This window comes from Chelonia mydas, chromosome 6 (genome assembly GCF_015237465.2).
Source record: "Chelonia mydas isolate rCheMyd1 chromosome 6, rCheMyd1.pri.v2, whole genome shotgun sequence".
NCBI lineage: Eukaryota > Metazoa > Chordata > Testudines > Cheloniidae > Chelonia > Chelonia mydas.
In genome coordinates, this window is record NC_051246.2 from 27,160,471 (window position 1) to 27,181,515 (window position 21,045).

A 21,045-nucleotide genomic window follows, 5' to 3' on the forward strand; every position below is an offset into this window, starting at 1 on the left:
TCAGGCTTCTCTAAGTGGTAGTGTTTGTAGTGACTCAACTGTAGATTACCCCAGCTCACCACTTGTGGAACCTGCTGTACACTAACACCACCTACTGGTAGTACTAGGGAATTGCTTTCCTGACCACTTGCCATCCAATGAAAGGTCACTTATGAGCTGCCACTTCCAATTGAAGAGAGTTCACATCAAACAAGTGGTAGACTGAACAACAGCATGAAGGGGCTACAAGCTGCATTGTCCATATATGGGGCTTAACTCAACACAAGTTTCGTATTTTGGTATGAATTTGGTTCTCATCACAATGAGCTCAGTGTTTCCAGCTTTGGATAGTGGAATCTGGTTCATGATCTTCCTCCCACACAGCTCTGTTCACTCCTCGCCTTCAGCACTTGTGCAGTTGCAGTGTTGAGGGTCTCACACAGCTTGACATCAATCCTGACCTGTAATAGTCCCTGATCTTCCAATCTAACATTCCCTCACAGCTATGCCAGCCTGGATGTGCAGCAGCCCCAGCTATTCCAGTTTGCAGCCCCCTCGCAACTGTGTCTGTGCACCTCAATCTGGACATTCAGCACCTTTTCCTTTCCAGTCTTGGGTCGACACACAATGCTGCCACTGCATTTCCATCCTGATTCATTCTACCCTTGTTTCTCCAGTCCTGAACCTCTCCTGGGCAAAGGATGCCAGGAGTGAATAATTGTGTGATGTTTGTAATGTGGACAAATACCTGTTGATTAATTGATTGAGATCCACCAGTTCCTTTACACTTGTACCCCAAGTCGGGATTTGAACTCATACCTACATAGATGAAAGGTGAATAACTGTGAGGCATCATGTTATTGCTAACTGCTGCTATCAAACTTACGTTCTCAGGTAAGAAATGAAATTCTCACCTCAGTGACGGCAACACCTCTATGTACTTCTAAGGAACCTTTCTTTCCTCACCCAAACAAACAATCTTACCTTGCCTTCCAGGATTTTTCAAATTCCTAGGGAACCACTCAGCAAGGATCCAGCGCTTCTTAGCGGATGGCACTGTCAGCCCAGCCTAGTCTTGAAGGGAGACCTCCCTTCCATCAGCAGTGCTGGAATTCAAACCTCAGTGCCTCCCAGAGCAAACCCCATGTTGCTGCCTTAAAATGCACTAATAAAGAAATCAAGGGAACGGAAGAGACATGCCTGTAATAAACAGAACACAGCAACGCTGTGATCCCCTGCCTTGCAGATGCATTTTAAGAACGGCGCCAATCACTGGGCCTCCATGTGAGCTATTACACCACTTCATTAATTCTCCTGGCATGGGGCCCAGCATGGCTGATACTGGTGCCTTGTGATGTGTCTGGGTTGGGGATGAAAGAAAGGAGAGAGGAAGGAATATATAATGGCATGCCACATATTCACAAAGAAAGGCAGTAGATTTCTGGCTGCCGTTCCCTTGTAGAATTCAGTAACCAGCATCAGAGCTTTTCAAGGCAACAGTTTTACCTTCACTTGCTCCACAGTGTGTGTCTGGTGTTTTCGGCCATTGCGAAAATACAAAAAATGGCTGAATTGTGGCTGAGTTATTGCGCTTTAACGAGTGGCTTCTTCAGGCATCCAGAAGTTAATTTGCAGGGGGGGTTTTGTCTGTGCTGTGAACATGGATAATGGCATGAAACTGTAACATTCTCACACAAAGAGTCTCCAGGTACTTCAGTCAATAGAAGCATGAGGATCAGATGGCATTCATCCATGTGGTGAAGCTAACTTTCTAATGATGTGGCATAAGGATTTGAGTGTGCAGTCACAGACCCTTATTCGATGCAGGTTAAGCTTTCTAGTATGACATATAATTTGGATGCATTTCAGGTCAACAAGCTCTGATTGGCATCAGAGGCAACATTACACGGCTCTGAATGTTACCTTCATGTAGCTGCTGATATTTAATATTCCATGTCTCAGTTTTACTGTTTGATGGGAATTACTCATTGGATCAGCACAGATTGTTTTCTGTAGCACTGATGGCTACAGATAAAAATGTCCCTGAAGGAAATGATAAAAGTGCAATCTGATTGTGTTAATGTGTGTCGGAGGACATGGAAGAGGAGTGGGGAGGTGGACTAGCTGTTTCATTGACATAATTTGTCACTAACTGACGATGTGTCAGGCTTTGGTTGTAATAAATCCGCATTACTGAAAACTTGTATCTCAAATCCTCGTGCACAATGCAAAGGAATAACTGACACGTGTCCCTAGACCCCTGAGACAAGGAGGAACGATGCTTAGGGTCCGCAGGGATGATAGGGACACTGGCAACACAACTTGCTGCAGAAATTGTACAACAAGGCAAGTGTTCTTCTGGAGAAACAGTCCCTCAAGTGCAGAAGTAACACAGCAAATCTTTGCATTCCTCCGAGAGCTGGGGAGGCCTATGAGCAGACAGCAGACAGCTGATGGAGCTGGGGACTTGTGGGATGCAGCTTTTATTAGTTCACATTTCTTCATCTCTTCCTGGTCTTTACCCTTCCAGGCAAAGAAAACCAAGGCAATTAAATACTGGGAAGCTCTCTCATCCCTCTCAGTCATTTCTTCACTGTGTGCTATGTTGTGATATTGTAGAATGGTAAATGTAACTCAACACATTTGTCTGTCCCTAGCTCAGAGGAATGATTGGTTTATGGTTAAAGCACTGTACTGGGACTCAGAAGATCTGGGTTCTATTCCTTGCTCTACCACAGACTTCCTATGTGACCTTGGGCAAGTCACTTAATCTCTCTATGCTCTGGTTCCCCATCTATAAAAGGAGATGATACTACTTGCTGTCTCCTACCCCCTGTCTGTCTTATCTGCTTAGCTTGTGAGTTCTATAGGGCAGGGACTATCCCTTGCTGTGGGTATGTATCATGCCTTGAATAATGATGCCCCAATCTTGGTTGGGGTCTCTACGTGCTACCGTAGTACACATTATAATAATTTCTACAGAAATCTCAGAAAAGGTATGAGGAGGTTGGGGGATTCTCTGGGACCCTACCCCATCTCAAGATCTTAGAGGGGCAGTCTGAAAAATGGAAGGAATAAAAGGAGATGTTGTCAAGGTATGACTGTGGAGAGTTCGTAATCATCTTTCCTGATTTCCTGTTGTTTCGTGTGCTGTTTTAGAAGCCTGGAAGCCATCTCCCCCGCACCCCCCGCCTTTCCCAATTCTTATCCCAGCTTAGAAAAACTCAGTCCCTGACGGAAAGGGATTGCTGCAGGCAGCTGGGTGATTGAGAATCCAGCAGCAGTGTTAGTTAGTCTCTGTGCTGACTAGCTCCAAATCTCTGTGCCCAAAATGAACAGTAGCTAAGGTAAAGCAGCTGACACATAAATGTGGCTTGCCCCAACACCTGAAGAAGCAGTCAGTACAGAAACTTATGCTCCTGTTGACGGGTCCTCAATGAACTGGCTGTATGAAGCAGTCCCCTTCCTTCACTATCTCCAAGGGGACTCCCTGCCCTAATCCAAAAAGCTACATGGATGTGGTAAGGATGATGATGATGATGATTGTCTCTAATTTTATTTAGAATGAGAAAAGAAGTCTTGCACCAGTCACTTTATAATGGAGGAAGAAAGAGCAGCCACTTCAAACCCCAGCTCAGCCAATGCCTCCTGCCCACAGCACTCCTTCGAGACATTTCCCAGTACCCCTTGCAGGCCCACAGACTCCCTGGATCTATCAAATAAGCACGTCTGCTCAATAAGGATGATTATCAGTTGAGTTTAGGCACAGGGTGTGTTCTCTTTATCTTCAGCAATCAAGGTAGTGCTTGATTGCACAAGGCCACAGCAGAAATTCCAGATTCCCCAATACCTATCTTTGGTGCCTGACCACACCCCTTGCAAGGCAGTAGTTCAAGACAGGAATCTAGTGTTGCCACCATTCCTGATTTTCAGGAGCCAGTCCTCATTCTGATGAAGCTGTCCCATGTCCTGCACACCCTTTCTCTGTATAAATATATATATTACATACACACAAGCTTTGTTACAATAATATTATGAAGGTTGTAAAGTCAAGCACTCAGAGGTTAGGAAATGCCGGGATTAAGGTTGCCTGTGCAGCCTTAACTCAGCCCCATTCTATTATGCATAAAATTCAGTTCTTAATTACTGCTGTTTTTTACACAGGGCCCCCTGCCTAATTCAATGCACAGAAAGGATGTTATTCAATTGATGAGCAAGTGCGGAATTATTTTTTTTCTTCTCATTGTTCAATGTGTGGCCCCTTGGCATTTTTACTGTGCACTATTTAGACCCATCTCTGAAGACAGAATTATGAATTTTCTTGTGGTCTTTTCTATGGCATTCATCACTATAATATCTGGGTGCTTCACAAACGTACATTAATTTATTTTCACATCATCCCTCTGAGATTAGGTAGTATTATTTTCCCCATTTTACAGATGGGGAATTGAGGCACAAAGAGATTGAGGTCAAAAGTACCTGCTTTCTTTGGGTGCCCCATCTTAGACAGTGAGGACCTTATTTTTTCAGAGTAGCTAGCATTATATATCACTTTATATGTTCAAAGCAGAGCTCCAAAGACTTCAGTTTCAGCTTATCACTTTCTGCAGATCAGACCACAAGATCTCAAGTTAGGCACTGAGAAAATGAGGAACACACAATGATTGACCGTCTGTGGAAAGTTTGGTTTAAGTGATTTGCCTGGCATCATATGGGAACTCTATTGAGCATATGCAAAGAGCAGTTTTTCAAAGGCTTATAACTTTGCCATATTTGGACAGATTTTCCTGGAGAAAGCAAAAGGCACATCCATGATGTAAAGGCCATGCCCCATTCCAGTCCCTGTTCCAAGCCATGGGAGTGCTAGAGCTTCTCATAGAAAAAGTTGTCAGAAATTTTTAACATGGGCAAAACAATGTATTTTTCACCACCCTTGTTCTTGGAAACAGCTGAACTTTTGGGGCTGAAATTTTCCCAAAGCATTCAGCACAAACTAAACACTAACAGTGTATGTTTGGCAGAGTGACAACCAATTGAAAAAAGGGTTATATAATGGGAAGTATCAGCCAACAGTCCTCCTTATAATACATCCTAAAAAGCTGTGTTAAAAGAATGTTTAAGGTTGCAAAGTCAAGCACTCAAAAATTAGGAAATGCCCTATTTAAGGTTGCCAATACAACCTTAATTCAGCCCCCTTTTGCGTATGCATTATGATACCATCTTTAATTATGTGATCACATATTATTTTTTCCACTGGATCCCCCTGCCTTATTCAGTGCTTATTTGGACGGTGCTCACTGATTAAGCAGCTATTCAATATTTTGTTTTATGCTCATCATTCAGTGTCTGGCCTCTGGCCTTATTTACTGCACATTAATCAAACCTAGCTCTGATTACAGATATATGAATTTCCTGATGGGCTTTTCTATGATGCTTAGTTCTTTCTGAATATTAGTGAATTTATCTTTACAACATCTCTGTGAGGAGAGAGAGAATTATTATCCCCATTTTATACATTGGGAACTGAGGCACAGAAATTAAAGCCAAAATTGTTGAGTAATTTTAAGTGCCCAATGTGAGACACCTAGGGCCTGATTTTTCTTAGTAGTTCGTACATTATAGCACTCTATATGTGCAAGGCAGAGCTTCCATTGACCTCAGTTGCAGTTGTGAGTGCTTAGGATTTCTGAGCATCCAGGTGTCTCAAGTTGGGTACCCAGAAAATGAGAAACACACAGTACCCACATGTTTAAAGTTTGGTTTAAGTGACTTGCCCAGCTTTATATAGCAACTCTGTGGCACAGGCAGGGATAGAATTCATTTCTCCTTGTGGCATGCAGCTGCCTTAACCAGAAATCTATCCTTTCTCTTCCTGCAATTCCCACATTTCCTGCACACCTTCCAACTTCAGCAACAAGTGAGGCAGAAGTACTACAGACAACAGCCTCACCCACTGAACAACCTGAGAGCACAGTGCATCCTGTGCAATCTTCATTCTGGCATTTCCTAACTTTTTAACGCTTAACTTTGCAGCCTTATTATCCTTTTAATGCGGGGGAGGGGGAGTGTTTGGGGTTCGGGTGGAACGTTGGTGGTAATTTCCTACATTTTAAAAAATGTAAGTAGTTCTAATTCTGAATTTTCTAGGTTTACAATACTCGCTTTTGGGATAATTATAACATTTCTGTAATTTTTTTTACCTTGAATTACTATAATGTTCTCTCAACATTTACTCCATCTTAACATAGTTTTTTGCCTGGGAATTTCCTTGGTTTATTAAAATGTTTATGCATGAATACTATATGAGAAACCCAAAGAGAATTCTACTATGTGACATTTCTAATGATTTGAAGATATATGGTATCAACCGTCACCTTTTTTTGGTCAATTTTAGTTATTTATTTTAAGACAGATAGCCCAGTGCACCAGATAAGCACAAAAGCATCCAGAGCTCAATGGTTAACTAAGCTTGGTTTACAACTGCTTTGCATCACAAGAACAGTGCAAAGCAACTAATATGCACTGGTGAATATGGCCTTTAAATTGCAAATGGGCATGTTTTCTCTGAAAAGTTAATTCAGGTGTTGCCCCAACCCAGCTACTGTTGACACACACAGTCCTCTGGCCTGAGTATGATGGTGCCTTACACCTGGACTAGCTGGCCTCTCCTGGGGTATAGACTAAAGCTCAAGTACTGCTTGCACTCGGGCTAGAAACTTACCCACTTTGCAGTAGGGATGCAGGCTAAACCACATAAGTGCTGCTTGCCCTCCACTGCCTTCCCACACTTCCCCCCAGGTGCCCAGAAGGACAGACAAGTTCTCCTGCAATTCAATGGAAAAGAGTCAGAGTGGCTCAGCTTATTACAGTGCAAAGAACCATGGGATGTGCTAGTGACACACTTGGGTGAGTGGGCCCAGTAACTCACGTGTGGCATTGTAGTGGCTAACCCAGTTGCTCAGGCCTGAGTAGTGATCACCCAGGTTAACGCTGCAGTAAAGACAAACTCACTGACGTGTTCATTTAGAGCAGGGATGGGCAGCTGGTGCTCCAGGGGCCACGTCCGGCCCACCAGATCATTTTATTTGGCCCGCCACAGCCCAGCTCAGGATGGGCAATCTGGCACCACCAGGGTCAGAGAGAGGACAGGGAATCAGGAGAAAGGGCCACACTTGCACACAGATGTGCACATCACGTGGCACTGTGGCGAGAGCCAGCGGGCTGGAGCAGGGAGCCAGGCCCAGCCCCATGTTCGAGGAGCCACCACTGCGGGCAAGTGCGAGGTGGGCTCACTCTCCAAACTCACACACACATACCCCTGCCCCCACTAACCCCAGCCTGCCAAAGGGTTTTAGTGGGATATGTGGCCCTCTGCTGCCTTAAAGTTGCCCATCCCTGATTTGGAGCATTGGTCTAGTGTGAGACTGGTGCTAAGGGACAGGAGGGTTGGGAAGCCAAGCCCCTGAGTCCCAGTGTCTCTGCACTTGAAGGGCTTCTTCTGTGCTCTTGCTTCTGTTCCCCCACTAGTGGTGCCTTGATTGGCAGTGGAGCCAAGGCAACAGTGCCACGGGAAGCCATCGATGTGGAAAGAGAAGTTTAACAAAGAGAAGTTTAAGGTTCCTTGATTACTGTCTGTAAGTATCCAGAGGGGGAACAAATATTCGATAACGGGCTCTTCAGACTGTCAGAGAAAGGTATAACACCATCCAATGGCTGGAATTTAACGCTAGACAAATTCAGATTGACAATAAGGTGTAAAGTTTTACCAGTGAGGGTAATTAACCATTGAACAGCTTCCCGAGGGGTGTGGTGGATTCTCCATCACTAGCTATTTTTAAATGAAGATGGGATGTTTTTCTAAAAGATCTGCTCTAGAAATTATTTGGGGGAAGTTCTATGGCCTGTGTTATTCAGGAGCTCTGAGTAGATGATCACAATGGCCCCTTCTGGCCTTAGAATCTGTGAATCTATAAATGAAAAAAGCTAGCATGTGGCCGTTGAACTTTTAAAGAGCAGTGACCACCAGATCAAGTAATCCACCAGTGAGAACTCTTGACACGTCTAATATCCTTTATGCCACTGACTTATTGAGCCAATAGAGTTATTGCATGCAAATTAGCTGTACAGGAAATGTGGAGATTGGCTGAGTTATCTCTGGTGTCAATGGCTCTACTTAAGACAGTGGTTCTCACACTTTTTAATATATTTAACACCATTATAAATGCTGGAGGCAAAGCGGGGCTTAGGGTGGAAGCTGACAGCTCGTGACCCCCCACGTAATAACCTCCCGACCCCCAGTTTGAAAACCCCTGTCTTAAGAGTTACTTGGGTGGTTGACCTGAGCCTGCCTGTAGCCTGTATATAATTAGGCACAATTGTTAATAACTTAGCTTAATTACAACTTAATTCCTATGTACAAGATTTCAATTAATTTTAACTCTGTGGACTTTTTGTGTTGAAGCACCTATGTTAGTCTCTCACTAAAATCATTTGGGATAGAGTAAAGACTGACACAGAAGCTGGAGTTCTTAGAGGACCCAGTTTTTAATACATTTTAATTCATAAACTAATTAATGGATTTACTTCACGCTTGAAGAGTAAGTGCTGTAAGGTTGGGGAGGATATGCTGTATTTTTCATACAAAGCAAACAGGTTGAGTGCCTGCTTTAAGTGTAAAACAGAACTCAACCTTAACTACTGAGTTGTTACAGCACTATCATCAGATAGCCCCTCTCCTAAGCTTAGACCCTGCCAGACCGTCACTGTGTTGTTCTCCTTTCCAGTATATCTCTGCCACTTTGTCTCTCCTGCCTTCCTCCAGTGGCATTTCTCCATCTTCATCTTTCTCCAGCAGAATTCCCCATTCCTCTTGTCCAACCCTTATGGCACTCCCCTTCCTCTCAGCCCTTAGCACCCAGCCTGTAGGAGAAGGTGTGGGAGGCCATCAGTGCTGCTATCTGACTTTCTGCCTCTGAAAGCCAACTGGGAACCAATGAAGAGCAGCAGAGGAGGAGGAGAGGCAGCGTGTGGCAGCCCCAGCAGTAGCAGAAACAGCAGCTAGTGGCAGGAGGAGAAAAATGCAGCCACACCTGCCCTCTTTAACTGGGGAACTCAGAGCATGAGGACAGCAGAGACAGAGTGAGTGTCCCATGCACTGAGAACACACTCCTTCCAGTTGTTGAGGCCTGAAGAATGGTCACTTGGAGAATCACTGCTTCCCCCAGAGGTCATAGCCTACAGAATGACCATTCAGAGAATCATTGCTCCTGTGGGCAGGCCGTGGCCCAGGGAAGTCAGTTTCACCTGTCAAATAAACAATTCACTGGCGCTTCTTCACAGCAGAGCCCTCTGGCAAAAGCTGCTTCTTGATCTTGCTTAGTGATATTATTTGTTATCAAAAACAGATTGTGGCTTCACTGCATAGAGATGTAGCCGAAAGATGAGGAAAATGGCCTAGGGGGAAGAAGCAGAGAAAGTTGCTTAGACATACACACATTGAATAATTAGTGATAAGAGCCAAGGAAATATTCATGACTCTGTGGAAAGAGAAATAGATTTTTGATTAAATTTGAGTTTTTCTCTTTCAACCAGTTGAAGTTGCTTTGTGATTGGCAGCATGGAAATGAATTTTCTATGTGTTCTGGCTGGCCTGAGGATCCCATGTGGCCAAGATAAAACCACAGATATACAGCTGCCATACACTGGAAAGAATTCAGAGTGGCGATGCCAGAAGCCTATACTCTCTTGGCAGTTGCAGTGCAGCTGTTGAATGGTCAGGTTAACCCAGCTTCCTCTCTCCCAGCTTTATCCATGTACCCTACTTCCAAAAATGCCCCAGTTCCACAAGCATCATTTATTTAGGTAGCCTAGCCTTCCACGAGTATGATATTGCCAGTTTGTTCCACTGTTAATTGGATTTTTTTACACCTTCCACAGGGTTAGTGGATGCTTCCACACATCTGATTGGCATTCAAGGGATTTTTGTATCCTTCTCCCCTCCTCTCCTCCCAGCTTCTGGGAGGATTCCAATAGACTCCAGCAAGGGGGATCCTTTAAGAATCCTGTAAGATTCCCTTCCAATCTGGGGGAGATATGGGGACTGTGATGCATTTGAGGTGCATGATGGCAGCATGCAGAAGAAGATATGTTGGTATGCAGGTTGCAGAACTGAGGCCCCTCTCTCTTTTGAAGGGATGAGTGCTTGTCAGACAGTGTGATTGGGGAGATTGTATTCCAGGCTTGCCTCCCTCAGTATCCATAGATAGGAGTGTTGGCACCTGTCACTGGTAAAGTTGCCATACAGGAATAAAAACGGTGAGGCAATCTGTATAACTAAGATAGAAAAATGTTATTCTATTCTCTCAATGCACCTGAAAATGCCATGTCCCACCCAGGAAACATTCTGTTCCTACAGAGTGGGAAGGGTGGTGTAGCACCCAGGACAATGAACTGGGGTGCAACAGACCTGGGTTCAATCCCTACCTTGGTTGCTGACTTCCTAGGTATCTATGGGCAAGTCATTTTATCTACCTGGTGCCTCAGTTCCCCATCTGTAAAACGGGGATGGTACTTCCCTACCTTACAAGGATGTTGTGAGGTTAAAATCCATTGAAGATCGTGAGAAATTCAGATCCTGTGGTGATGGGAGCCATGTACGTACCTAGACGGCACCCTAACACATTTGCTCCATCCTGATGTGCTTTTTCAGGTGGACGTTCCATAGGTAGCTGCTGGGACTCAGCAGCAGAGCATGCCTTCAAACGAACATGTCCATTACTATGCGCAAGTCTGCACTACTGCGCTACATCGGCACACCTGCACCAGTTCAGTCGTGCCACTGAAGACGCGCTATGCCAATGGGAGAGCGCGCTCCCACTGACATAATTACTCCACCTCCGTGAGAGGTGGAAGCAATGTCAGCAGGAGAGCGTCTCCCGCCAACATAGCGCAGTGTGGACAGCACTTTAAGTCGATGTAACTTATGTCGCTTGGGGGGGGTGTTGTTTTTGCACCCCTGAGCGACGTAAGTTACATCGACTTAATCGGTAGTGTAGACGAGCCCTGAGTGACTTAGCTGAATGGCTGGTTGAACCAAACATCCACAGTCAGATGTAAACTGTTTTTATGCTCTGTCTGCTGCAAGCGGTAATTGATGTTTTCAGTCCTCACATGCACTGACACACATCCTACATCTCCCATCTCGGGCCCTTACACTGCTCTGACTAAGCACCTCAGTTCCAATCTGCAATTTCCTATGCTAGTCCAGACCTGGTCTCCAACCCGAAGTCTGTTCCTGCTCTTCATCCCTGACTTGGATCTCTGCTAAACCGAGACTGCCAGCTCTGCAGTGGTTTTATGATGTGTAGAAATACCTGTCAGGGATTCTGTCACTCACCAAAATAATTTCATTTGCGATCCATGGTGCATTTGATCGCTGGTCTGAAAGCCAGTCCATTAACCCATTGCATCCCCCAAACTTCATCCCATATTATTATGAATCTGTGACGCAATAATAGTTCGGTGGAGGACAGCCTAATGAATCTATTGAAGATGTATCTGCCGCTGCTTTTCTGTGTCCTGACTGGAGGATGATAGGACAGCTAGGAGGGTAAGGCTCCATGGCAGTAGGGAGGACAGTTATAGACTTGGGAGGAGATGATGAAGGCAGCTGTTCCTGGCGGTGGCTCAGAATAGCTGAGCTGTATCTTCTGGAGTTACATGTGTGTGGCTGGGCATATCTTTGTTTAAGAGTAACTGGACTAATGTACCTAGCATGGATAAAAACATGCACTTACACAAACTACTCTGCACCTTACGTTGACATCAATTTCTTTCTGACAAGGGTAAATGACCCACTGCAAAGTCCTGAAATTAATGGGAGCTTGGCCAAGGGCCAAGAATATTGTTATTTTATCACTATCATACATGGGATTGTGATGTTTGAAAGATGAGGATGTTTATATAGCAGCAGCCAACACTGCCATGTTCTGGGCCCTTAAGCAGCCTCTGTGGAAATATCGGGACCTCTATTTTGCCATGAAACTGCAGATCTATAAAACTACAGTTATACCAGCGCTGTTGTACAGCAGTGAAATGTGAGGACCGAGGAATGGCTGAAGACAGGTGGACTGATGTTTTTGATTCTCGCCATTTTCATCAGTTGCTTCATATTAAGTGGGAGGACAAGATCAGTAATGAAGATATTCATAGCAACCGCCAGCATCGGCACTGGTTCAATTTTGGTGGCTTTCTTGGTTTGGACATATTATTAGGATGGAAGACATGAATTTCAAAGCATATTTGCCAAGGAATGGAGATGAAAAGTGGTCTGCAGTAGCTTTGGTTCTGCAATAAGATTGCCAGTGATGGACAGAAACTGAATATCCAGCCAGATTGTCGTATGGACCTACCTAGAGATTGATACGCTCCTTTGGGATGTGCCTTGAGTATGATGATTGTTATCATAATATGTTGCATTTCTATAGCCGTTTCTGTCCAAGAATCTCAAAGAATTTTGCAAACACAGATGAATTAAACCACACAACACCTTTGTGAAGTAGAGAACTAATATTATTATTACTTCTATTTTACAGGTGATAAAACTGAGGCACAGAGAAATTAAGGCCAAATTTTTTCAAAAGTGGCCGTTAATTTTAGGTGTCACAAAACTGAGGAACTCAAAATCAGTGGCCACTTCACAAAATTTTGGACTAAGTAACTCACCAAAGAATATGCAGGACATAAGAGCTGGCAACAGAGCCCCAGTATCTTCACTCCAACTTCTATGCTTTAGCCACATGACCATCTTTTCCCTCCCAAATAGGCAGTTACATGCCAGTACCAAATCCACCCAACGAAGTGAAGACAGAGCCCGATTTTTATTAAATTAGAATTGAACCATAGTCTGTTTTGACTTAATAATCTAAATTTGCAAGCTCCCTCCTAAATGAAGACCACCTGAGGACTACGGATCTGATAGCCCTGGTTAGAATGTCCCTTGTATTTGTAAAAGCTACCTTCTGTGGACAGTTTCCAACAGACCCAAACTTTGCTGAGCCTTACTTCACAGGTCTATATCACATTGCTTAAGCTTAGCTTGCAATATGATATGTCTCCACAGAAATCAAACATCTGCAGCTGGCCTGGGCCACCTGACTTGGGCTTGCAGGGCTTAGGCTGCGGGGCTGTAAAATTGCTGTGTAGACAGCCCAAGCCCAAACATCTATACAGCCCAAGCCGCACGAGCCCAAGTCAGCTGACCCAGGCCAGCTACGGCTGTGTCACAGATCTTTTATTCCAGTGTAGACGTACTCTCAGAGTCCTCAATATACCTTGGGTTTATCAAGATTCATCTTCCCAGTGCCATGGTATGGAATCCTCACATCGGGACATTGCATCTGTATTTTGTGTCAGGGTGGAAGTACAGTTCATGCAGTAATATCAGGCTTTAAGATTAAACTCGATAAGTTTATGGAGGAGATGGTATGATGGGATAACATGATTTTGGTAATTAATTGATCTTTAAATATTCATGGTAAATAGGCCCAATGGCCTTTGATGGGATGTTAGATGGGGTGGGATCTGAGTTACTATAGAAAATTCTTTTCTGTAGTATCTGACTGGTGAATCTTGCCCATATGCTCAGGGTTTAGCTGATCGCCATATTTGGGGTCGGGAAGGAATTTTCCTCCAGGGCAGACTGGAAGAGGCCCTGGAGGTTTTTCGCCTTCCTCTGTAGCATGGGACACGGGTCACTTACTGGAGGATTCTCTGCTTCTTGAAGTCTTTAAACCACGATTTGAGGACTTCAATAGCTCAGACATAGGTGAGAGGTTTTTCGCAGGAGTGGGTGGGTGAGATTCTGTGGCCTGCATTGTGCAGGAGGTCGGACTAGATGATCATAATGGTCCCTTCTGATCTTAATATCTATCTATGAATCATTGTGCATCAGTGCTGAGCTACAAACATTGTGACATAAAACAGGCATCACCAACCACATGATTATTTTGGCTCAAAGGGCAAATACACAACTGGGGCAGCCTTATAATTACCAGGAGGTGTCAGTAGGAGTGTTACTGAGTCTTGGGGAAGTGCTTAGGCCAACTTGGGTCCCTCCTGCTTTGTCAGGCTGCCTTAAGTGGATACTATAAAGTAAATAGTCATTGCTGTAATCTTTAGGAAGTCCATCCTTTCCTGTTTTTTTAAAACGAAGTTGCATGTTAAAATCATGGATTAGCTGTAGTTATGCCCACTGGAGAAGCCGAGAGCAAGTGAAAGATGACATTACCCTTGATAATTGCAAAAGTGCAGGGGGATGATTCAGGTGCATGTATCTGACTGGCGTGAAAGTGTTTTTTTAAAAACTAAGGTAGCATATGCCATGACTACCTTTAATTTTATACACAGGACCAGGTAAAAATATCTGATGAGAGGCAACTGGGCTGCAGTTCTGCAGGATCAGTGTATTGCTCTCCATTCCTCTTCTCCCTGGCATGTTATAATACAATTTGAATGGAGCACAATGGGTAGAGTTCTTTTCGAATCCTGTAGTGTCCATCCCAGGAGCCTCTATCCTAATCTAGGTGGTGCAGGGGAATATGTGGTCTTTGGTGGCTGCATCTTCACTGCAGAAAAGCACTGTGCTGATGGGTAAATTACCATACTGGTTTTGGGGGGGCTAATAGAGACTCATGCATTTTTAGGGGTGTATTGCTATGTAGGAGTTGGGTGGAAAGCTGGGCTTCCCCTAAGCACTGACAATACATACAACTATGCCTCCATCAATATGAGCTAGACCCTCTAGGTTCCAAATGGGACCCCAAGAACATGAGCTTCTTCAACGCAAGACCCTGGTCTTTTCATTGGCCTTCGTGGGCTTTGCTGAAGTGGGATCAGAACTCAGAAATCTGTTCCTGAAAGAGATGCATCAGAGCCTGATTTAAAGTTGCCTCTGTTTCTGAAGGTTTTCTCACAATTATGTGTTAGGATTATTCTTCCGGGTAGCCACTTCCTGGGTACGATTCTGTCTCACAAACGGGTTTCAGCTGAGGTCAGGGAGGGGAGTATTGTTCTGTCTCTCCTAAATTATGTAGAAGGCTCCCAGATACCACTGTGGTGGGCAGATTACAAATACATCTAATAAGTATAGGTTTAGATGCTCATTTGATTGTGTTTTGCTTTACAGGTCGCCACATTATGCCTGCCCTGAAGTGATCAGGGTAAGTTAGCTTGTACTCTCAGCATTTGTATAAAAGCATGTCACTCGTTACATGGATGCAGGCAGGTACCCACTATAGGAAGTGATCCCAAGGCAGTCAGCATTGCAAATGCTTAATATGACTGTCATTTTCCTTTATGTGACAAGGCCCAAAAGCGAGTTCCACCACTAGTGTAAAGGTCATGAACATATGTCATTCTCAGAGGGCAGAGGTCACTCATGGTGGCACAGCTACTTCAGTCGCTTGACCAGCCAGAAATACAATGGTTTTGTTTTCCATGTTACTTCCATCCAGTGGGCCTCCATGTCCCCTATGGAGTCCCTAAATATCCCCTCAAGACGAAGAAAACCGGATTGGACTGTCAGCACTGTTACTAGTTTGCTACTGAGCAATAGGAGGTACTCCCTTCTCCTGCTCTTTCTTCTTCCCCCAAGGCTGGCTGCTGTAGGCTCTGGTGGCCTACGGCTCCAAAGGCCAGGCTTCCCACCTGTTGATGCACAGCAGTAATATGAAGCCAAGTGGTTCAGAAAATCAATAGAAGAGAATTGCCAGAAAACATTACAAGTTAGCAAATAATATGACCCATTCCGAGCTCCATAAAGAGCTAACCAGGAGAGAAGCAGCTTCTTGATATCCTGAAGGCATCTCTGACATTTGATTAAGTGCTGACTCCTTAGTTCTTTTACTGCTCTGTGGCCATTCGCTCCCTTCCCCATATTGCAGGCTTACATCCCTCAGACAAGGACATAACACTGACTTTCACAAGAACCCATGAGCCGCTCTGGCCTGCTACTTAGGTAGCTCTCAAGAAAGCAGCTTCTTGGATCAAAACTCCCACTCTCCCCTTCCTCATTATTCAAGGCTGGCTAATTCTCTTACTAACAAGCATTCATTTAAACTCCTATCTCTGTTTCACAGGGAGAAAAATATGATGGGAGGAAAGCGGATGTCTGGAGCTGTGGAGTCATTTTATTTGCATTGTTAGTGGTGAGTCATCATCCTTGCTACCGCCTTTAAACAGAAAAAAACCCCACAATGCTGATGTATTTCATGTTAAATCTACTGACATCATGTAAGTCTCTCCTGGGTTCCTTCTCTCTTTCTGTATCTCTCAGCTACATCTTCTATCTGTCAGCATCCGTCCCAAAAGGGAATGCATGACAAATATTTTACTTCGCCTGTGAAGGGCTGCCACCCTGTACAGCAGAGCAGAGGGGATTGTGGGAAAGCTGCTTTCCTATATGCTCTTTGCTCTGTTATTGTGGGGCAGCACTTTAAGAACCTGATTCAAAACTCACTGAAGTCAAATGGCCCCAGAGGGATAGGATGGTCAGGGTTGCAACTTCAGGACCGGGAGGAGCCTAGACTGCCCTTCACAGGATCAGGAAAGTGGTTTGGTTTAGTGTATTTTTTTAATTACATGTATCTGCATCTTGATTCAAATGGTTTTGTCAAGATCTGAGTGAAATGTAACAGCTGTGGTTCATGCCAATTTTGAGCCTCTGTAAACTTGCATTTAGTGCAGTTGAGAATGTAGAATTGAGCCAAAAGTACCATGTTTCAACACAGATAATAATTCCTTTCCTGGCACCCAAAATATGCTGTTTCAGAATTTGTCCCTGGCTCAGTGAAAGGTTCATGAGCTGCACAGAACTTGTTCTGAGTTACACAGATGGTCTGAAACCTCAAAACCAGACAAAAATTGTAACAAAACCTGAAATCAAGTGAGTTTTGCCTCTGTTCAGCTTTATAAAGGAAATCTGGTTTGTACTCCCATAAGGAAGAAGTAGGTTGCCATAAGTGAAAAGTAGGATAGACTTAATGTGTCTGAAGTTATTTGTCTTGTTTGTAATATGTCAAATGATCATCTACAGTTACAAACAGCAAAACTCCTTGAGCCATATTCTGTTGTCCTTGCACAGTTATTATCCGGTTCCCTCTCAGGCAAACTTCTATTGAAATCCAGTGGGAGTTTGCCTGAGTGAAGAATGTGATTTGACCTTTTGAAACAACAGGAAAAAGAGACCCAGAAAAGCTGCCTGGGAGTTATCAGAGTGAGTACTCCATTCTCAAGAGGATGCCCTTCGAGATTTTGGACCCCACTGTCTCAGGAAAATGTTTTGGGTTGTTTCTAGGTATACACCTGAGCCTTTAAAGCAGTTGAAACAAGCCCATCACTGATGCTCAGTGCCAAGCATCAGGTTAATTACATCAAGATAAACACCCACTAAAAGTCTTAGGCCATAATAGAAATTGCTAGTAATTAGCGGCCTTTAGTTGCTATGTCCAGGAAATGCTGCATTTTATCATGAATTATATTACATTAGCCAAAGTACCTAACTCTCAATATTGATTTTGCTTTCAGTCCTGAATAGTTATGAGGAACTAGGTAACTGGAGGGATTGGTAATGAATATGAGGCCTTTTGCTTCTAGGCCACTAGTTTGAACAAACACAGGTTGGTAATGACTGATGATTGTCAGCATCAAATGGGCTTTTGGTGGCTTCTGTAAAGAGATTTGTTGGCCTCAGTCTGTTATATACACCGGATTACCCTACACAAGCATTACATGCACTGAAGTAAATACAGTGTAAACACTGAAATTTAGAGCCTGACTGAAAGAGTTGCTGAGAACCGGCAACTTGCATGGATTTGATGGGAATTGAGGACACAGCGCATCTACCAGGATCATGTCAGTAACTTGTGGGGAGAGAGATTCTCTGGTGAGACATGGGCTTGTGATAAAACCATATCATAGTTTCATCCAGTGGACCTCCAGAACCCTCAAGCTCTTAAAGCATCCTAATTCAATCCTGGGGCACACGGGAAAGAATCCTGGAATAATGCCGATGTCCCAAACAAACTCCTGGTTGATGACCCCAGAAAATAATTTACAGCTTTTAACCTACCCTGGAAACAGTAGTCTGCATTGAATCATTTCAGAACATCACATGGCCGATGTTATCCTCTCTTACATCTCTGGAAGATGAGAGATAATGAACAATGTGACTGTGGTCACCAGTTGCAATCTGTGGACCACATTGTAATCAGTGCACACTTCAGCTGTTTGCTGGTGGCATTTTGGACTTGTGCCAAGCCCCTTCCGAAGCCACACATTGGCTCCCTATTCTGAACTTGGTTACTTGAACATTGCTGATCACCTCTCTGCTACTAAATGTTGAGTTGAATTTAAGTGGATCCCTGAGTCTTTTAAGAATTTGCCTGAGAAGGCAACATCATATTTTGCGTTCTATTTTATTCTCTTGTTCATTTTTCAATTTTAATATAAAAAGCTACATCCAAGATTCTATTTCTGTGTTGGAAAAAGTAAAGCAATGCTAAGCAATTATCAACAGGTGAAGAAGGTGTGCTTTACTTCTTATTATGGTACAGTGACTTTCTTAATGTTTTTCTTTTCTTTTCTTTTCATCAAATTGCTCAACTTTCCACCTTTTACCCTCTCCCATTCCTCTTTTCTCCTCTCTCCCACCCACAATTCCTCCATCATGTCCCTGCAGGGTGCCCTGCCATTTGATGACGACAACTTGCGGCAGTTGTTGGAGAAGGTGAAGCGGGGTGTGTTCCACATGCCACATTTCATCCCTCCGGACTGTCAGAACCTCTTGCGGGGGATGATTGAAGTGGACGCCTCGAAACGTCTCACGGTAAGAGAGTATTCACTGCAAATCATGTGATCGGTATGTTTTCAGGACTTTCTATCTATGTTTCTGTGTGTGGGATCCCCCCATCCTCTCTCCCTATATGTATTGTTGCACAATTAAAGTAACTCTCCACATTGCAACTGTCCAAAGGCTCCTCTCCCTGAACCATGGATGAAGGGAGTGGATACAGGTTTGGGGAAGAAGCAGACTTCCTTCTCTTGCAAATGATGAGGGCATTTTAGTTTTGAATTGTTACTCTGCTTTGATTTTCCTTTGTATTGAAATGTGTACGTATTTACAATAAACTCCCCTGCTGATGGCACTGCCAAGTGGTTGGTGTATTTTGGAGTCAGCCTTGGAACTCTGGCTCCTCAGCTTAGCAGGTTGGGTTTGTCATAGAAGTGATGTACTATTAGAGGGCCAGGACTGCCCTTTCACCCCTTCCTGGTGTAAGGTCATCATCTCTTGCACTTCTGGGTGAAGCAATGGTTCATGCATTGTAGACTCATGAATCTCATGGTGCACTGCATTGTATCCTGGGTGCATTATAGTGTCCTCTGGCAGCCTGGATACCAGGTTCTTGGAACCATATCTTCTAGAGTCCTTATGCTTTGTGTGGTAGGCTGTGGTACCCTGTGCCCTGGACACATCATGTTGAGCCACCTGGGATTCTGCACCCAAGCTGAGTTCCCTCACTCCCTCAGAGACCTTGCCCCCTGAATGCATTGGAATGATCATGTCCGTCACTGATACCATGTTAATGTTTTGGGGTATTTTGAAAATTTAGCAATAACAATAATTTTGAAGAGCAAGATTGCTTGCTATTCAGTAGAGGTTTCTGGCTCTATGGGTATTCTGGCCTTTATAAATCACATTGTCAGTCCCCGGTGATGATTTTATACAGATTTACTAAGCTCGCAGATTCTGAGTGGGAGTATGTATAAAGAAATGCAAATTTAAAACTCCTCCTTGTTCTTCATTCTGCTAAAATATTTATAAATAAACTCTCCTCCGATCAGTGCTTGGCGCCTCTGCAGAGACTGCTAACAGCAGAATCAGTCTGCACTGGCTGTGATGATGGCTTTGGGAAGTAGACACCTGTCTGCTAGGAAGTAAAAGAACTCCTCCTACCTCCAAATTCCTTACCAAACGAGGTCATGTTCCATTCGGTGAGCCAGAGGTGAAAAGCTTTGTATATTCTTACTCATATCCTTCCTGAGCCATCCTTCCCCTACAAATGAGTAAAGCAGGCCAAAAAATTTTCAAACAAAAATGTTCGTTTATTGAAAACAGGCCATTTTTCTAAAAAAAAAAAAAAAAAAAAGTCTAACAAATTGTCAACATTTTTCATTTTGTGTGTGAATTTCATGCCTTTTTTCTATAATTTAATTGAAAACATCAAAATGGTAATCAAACCTATCCATTTACTGAAAATTTTGTTTTCAATAAAAATCGGGGGGGAAACGGGGGGGAGGGGAAATTGGAGGTTTTTAACAGAAAAATGACTTGGTTAACACATTCAAACAAAAGGAATTTGGAAAGAGAGAATTTTTTGACAAAAATAGGCATTTTTCAGCTGCATAAGGCCCTGATCCTGCACCACTACAGGCAGTGGGAGCTTTGGCGTAGAGAGGAAGGATGGCTCAGTGGTTACAATGCTAGCCTGAGACTTGGAAAACACAGCTTCAATTCCCCGCTCTTCCAGAGACTTCCTGTATTGCCTTGGGCATGTTTCTTAGTCTCTCTGTGCTTCAGTTTTCTATCTGTAAAATGAGGATAACAATACTTCCTTACTTCACAAGGGTGTTGTGAGGATAAATGCATTAAAGATAAGGTATCTTTTTACTAAGGTAATGTAAATACCTGAGATAGATGGCATGCTATTCATTTAGGGATTGATTGATTGATCTATCTAGATTGATCTATCTAGTGTGTCTTTTGCATACAAAGATTACTAGCTTGTTTAGGAGTCCACCACAAAGCTGAACAGTTAAAATGTTCATACTTTCCTTATAAAGGAAATATTCAATAATGGACTCTTCAATCTAGCAGAGAAAGCTATAACACAATATAACACAATCCAATGGCTGCAAGTTGAAGTTAGACAAACTCAGACTGGAAATAAGGTGTAAATTTTCACCAATGTGGGTAATTAACCATTGGAACACCTTACCAAAGGTCATGGT

The 21,045-nt window shown here is 43.6% G+C and overlaps 1 protein-coding gene across 19 annotated transcripts in view; it reads left to right on the plus strand.

Annotated features, from left to right (window-relative positions):
* Nucleotides 1–21,045, plus strand: part of BRSK2 (BR serine/threonine kinase 2) — a 427,587-nt gene that overhangs the window by 332,174 nt on the left and 74,368 nt on the right. For all 19 annotated transcript variants that reach the window (XM_043548957.1, XM_043548952.1, XM_043548954.1 and 16 more), the window contains exons 6-8: nt 15,164–15,197; nt 16,116–16,184; nt 18,716–18,862. In XM_043548957.1, coding sequence (XP_043404892.1) covers nt 15,164–15,197; nt 16,116–16,184; nt 18,716–18,862 — 250 coding nt within the window. The remainder of the gene's footprint in view (nt 1–15,163; nt 15,198–16,115; nt 16,185–18,715; nt 18,863–21,045) is intronic.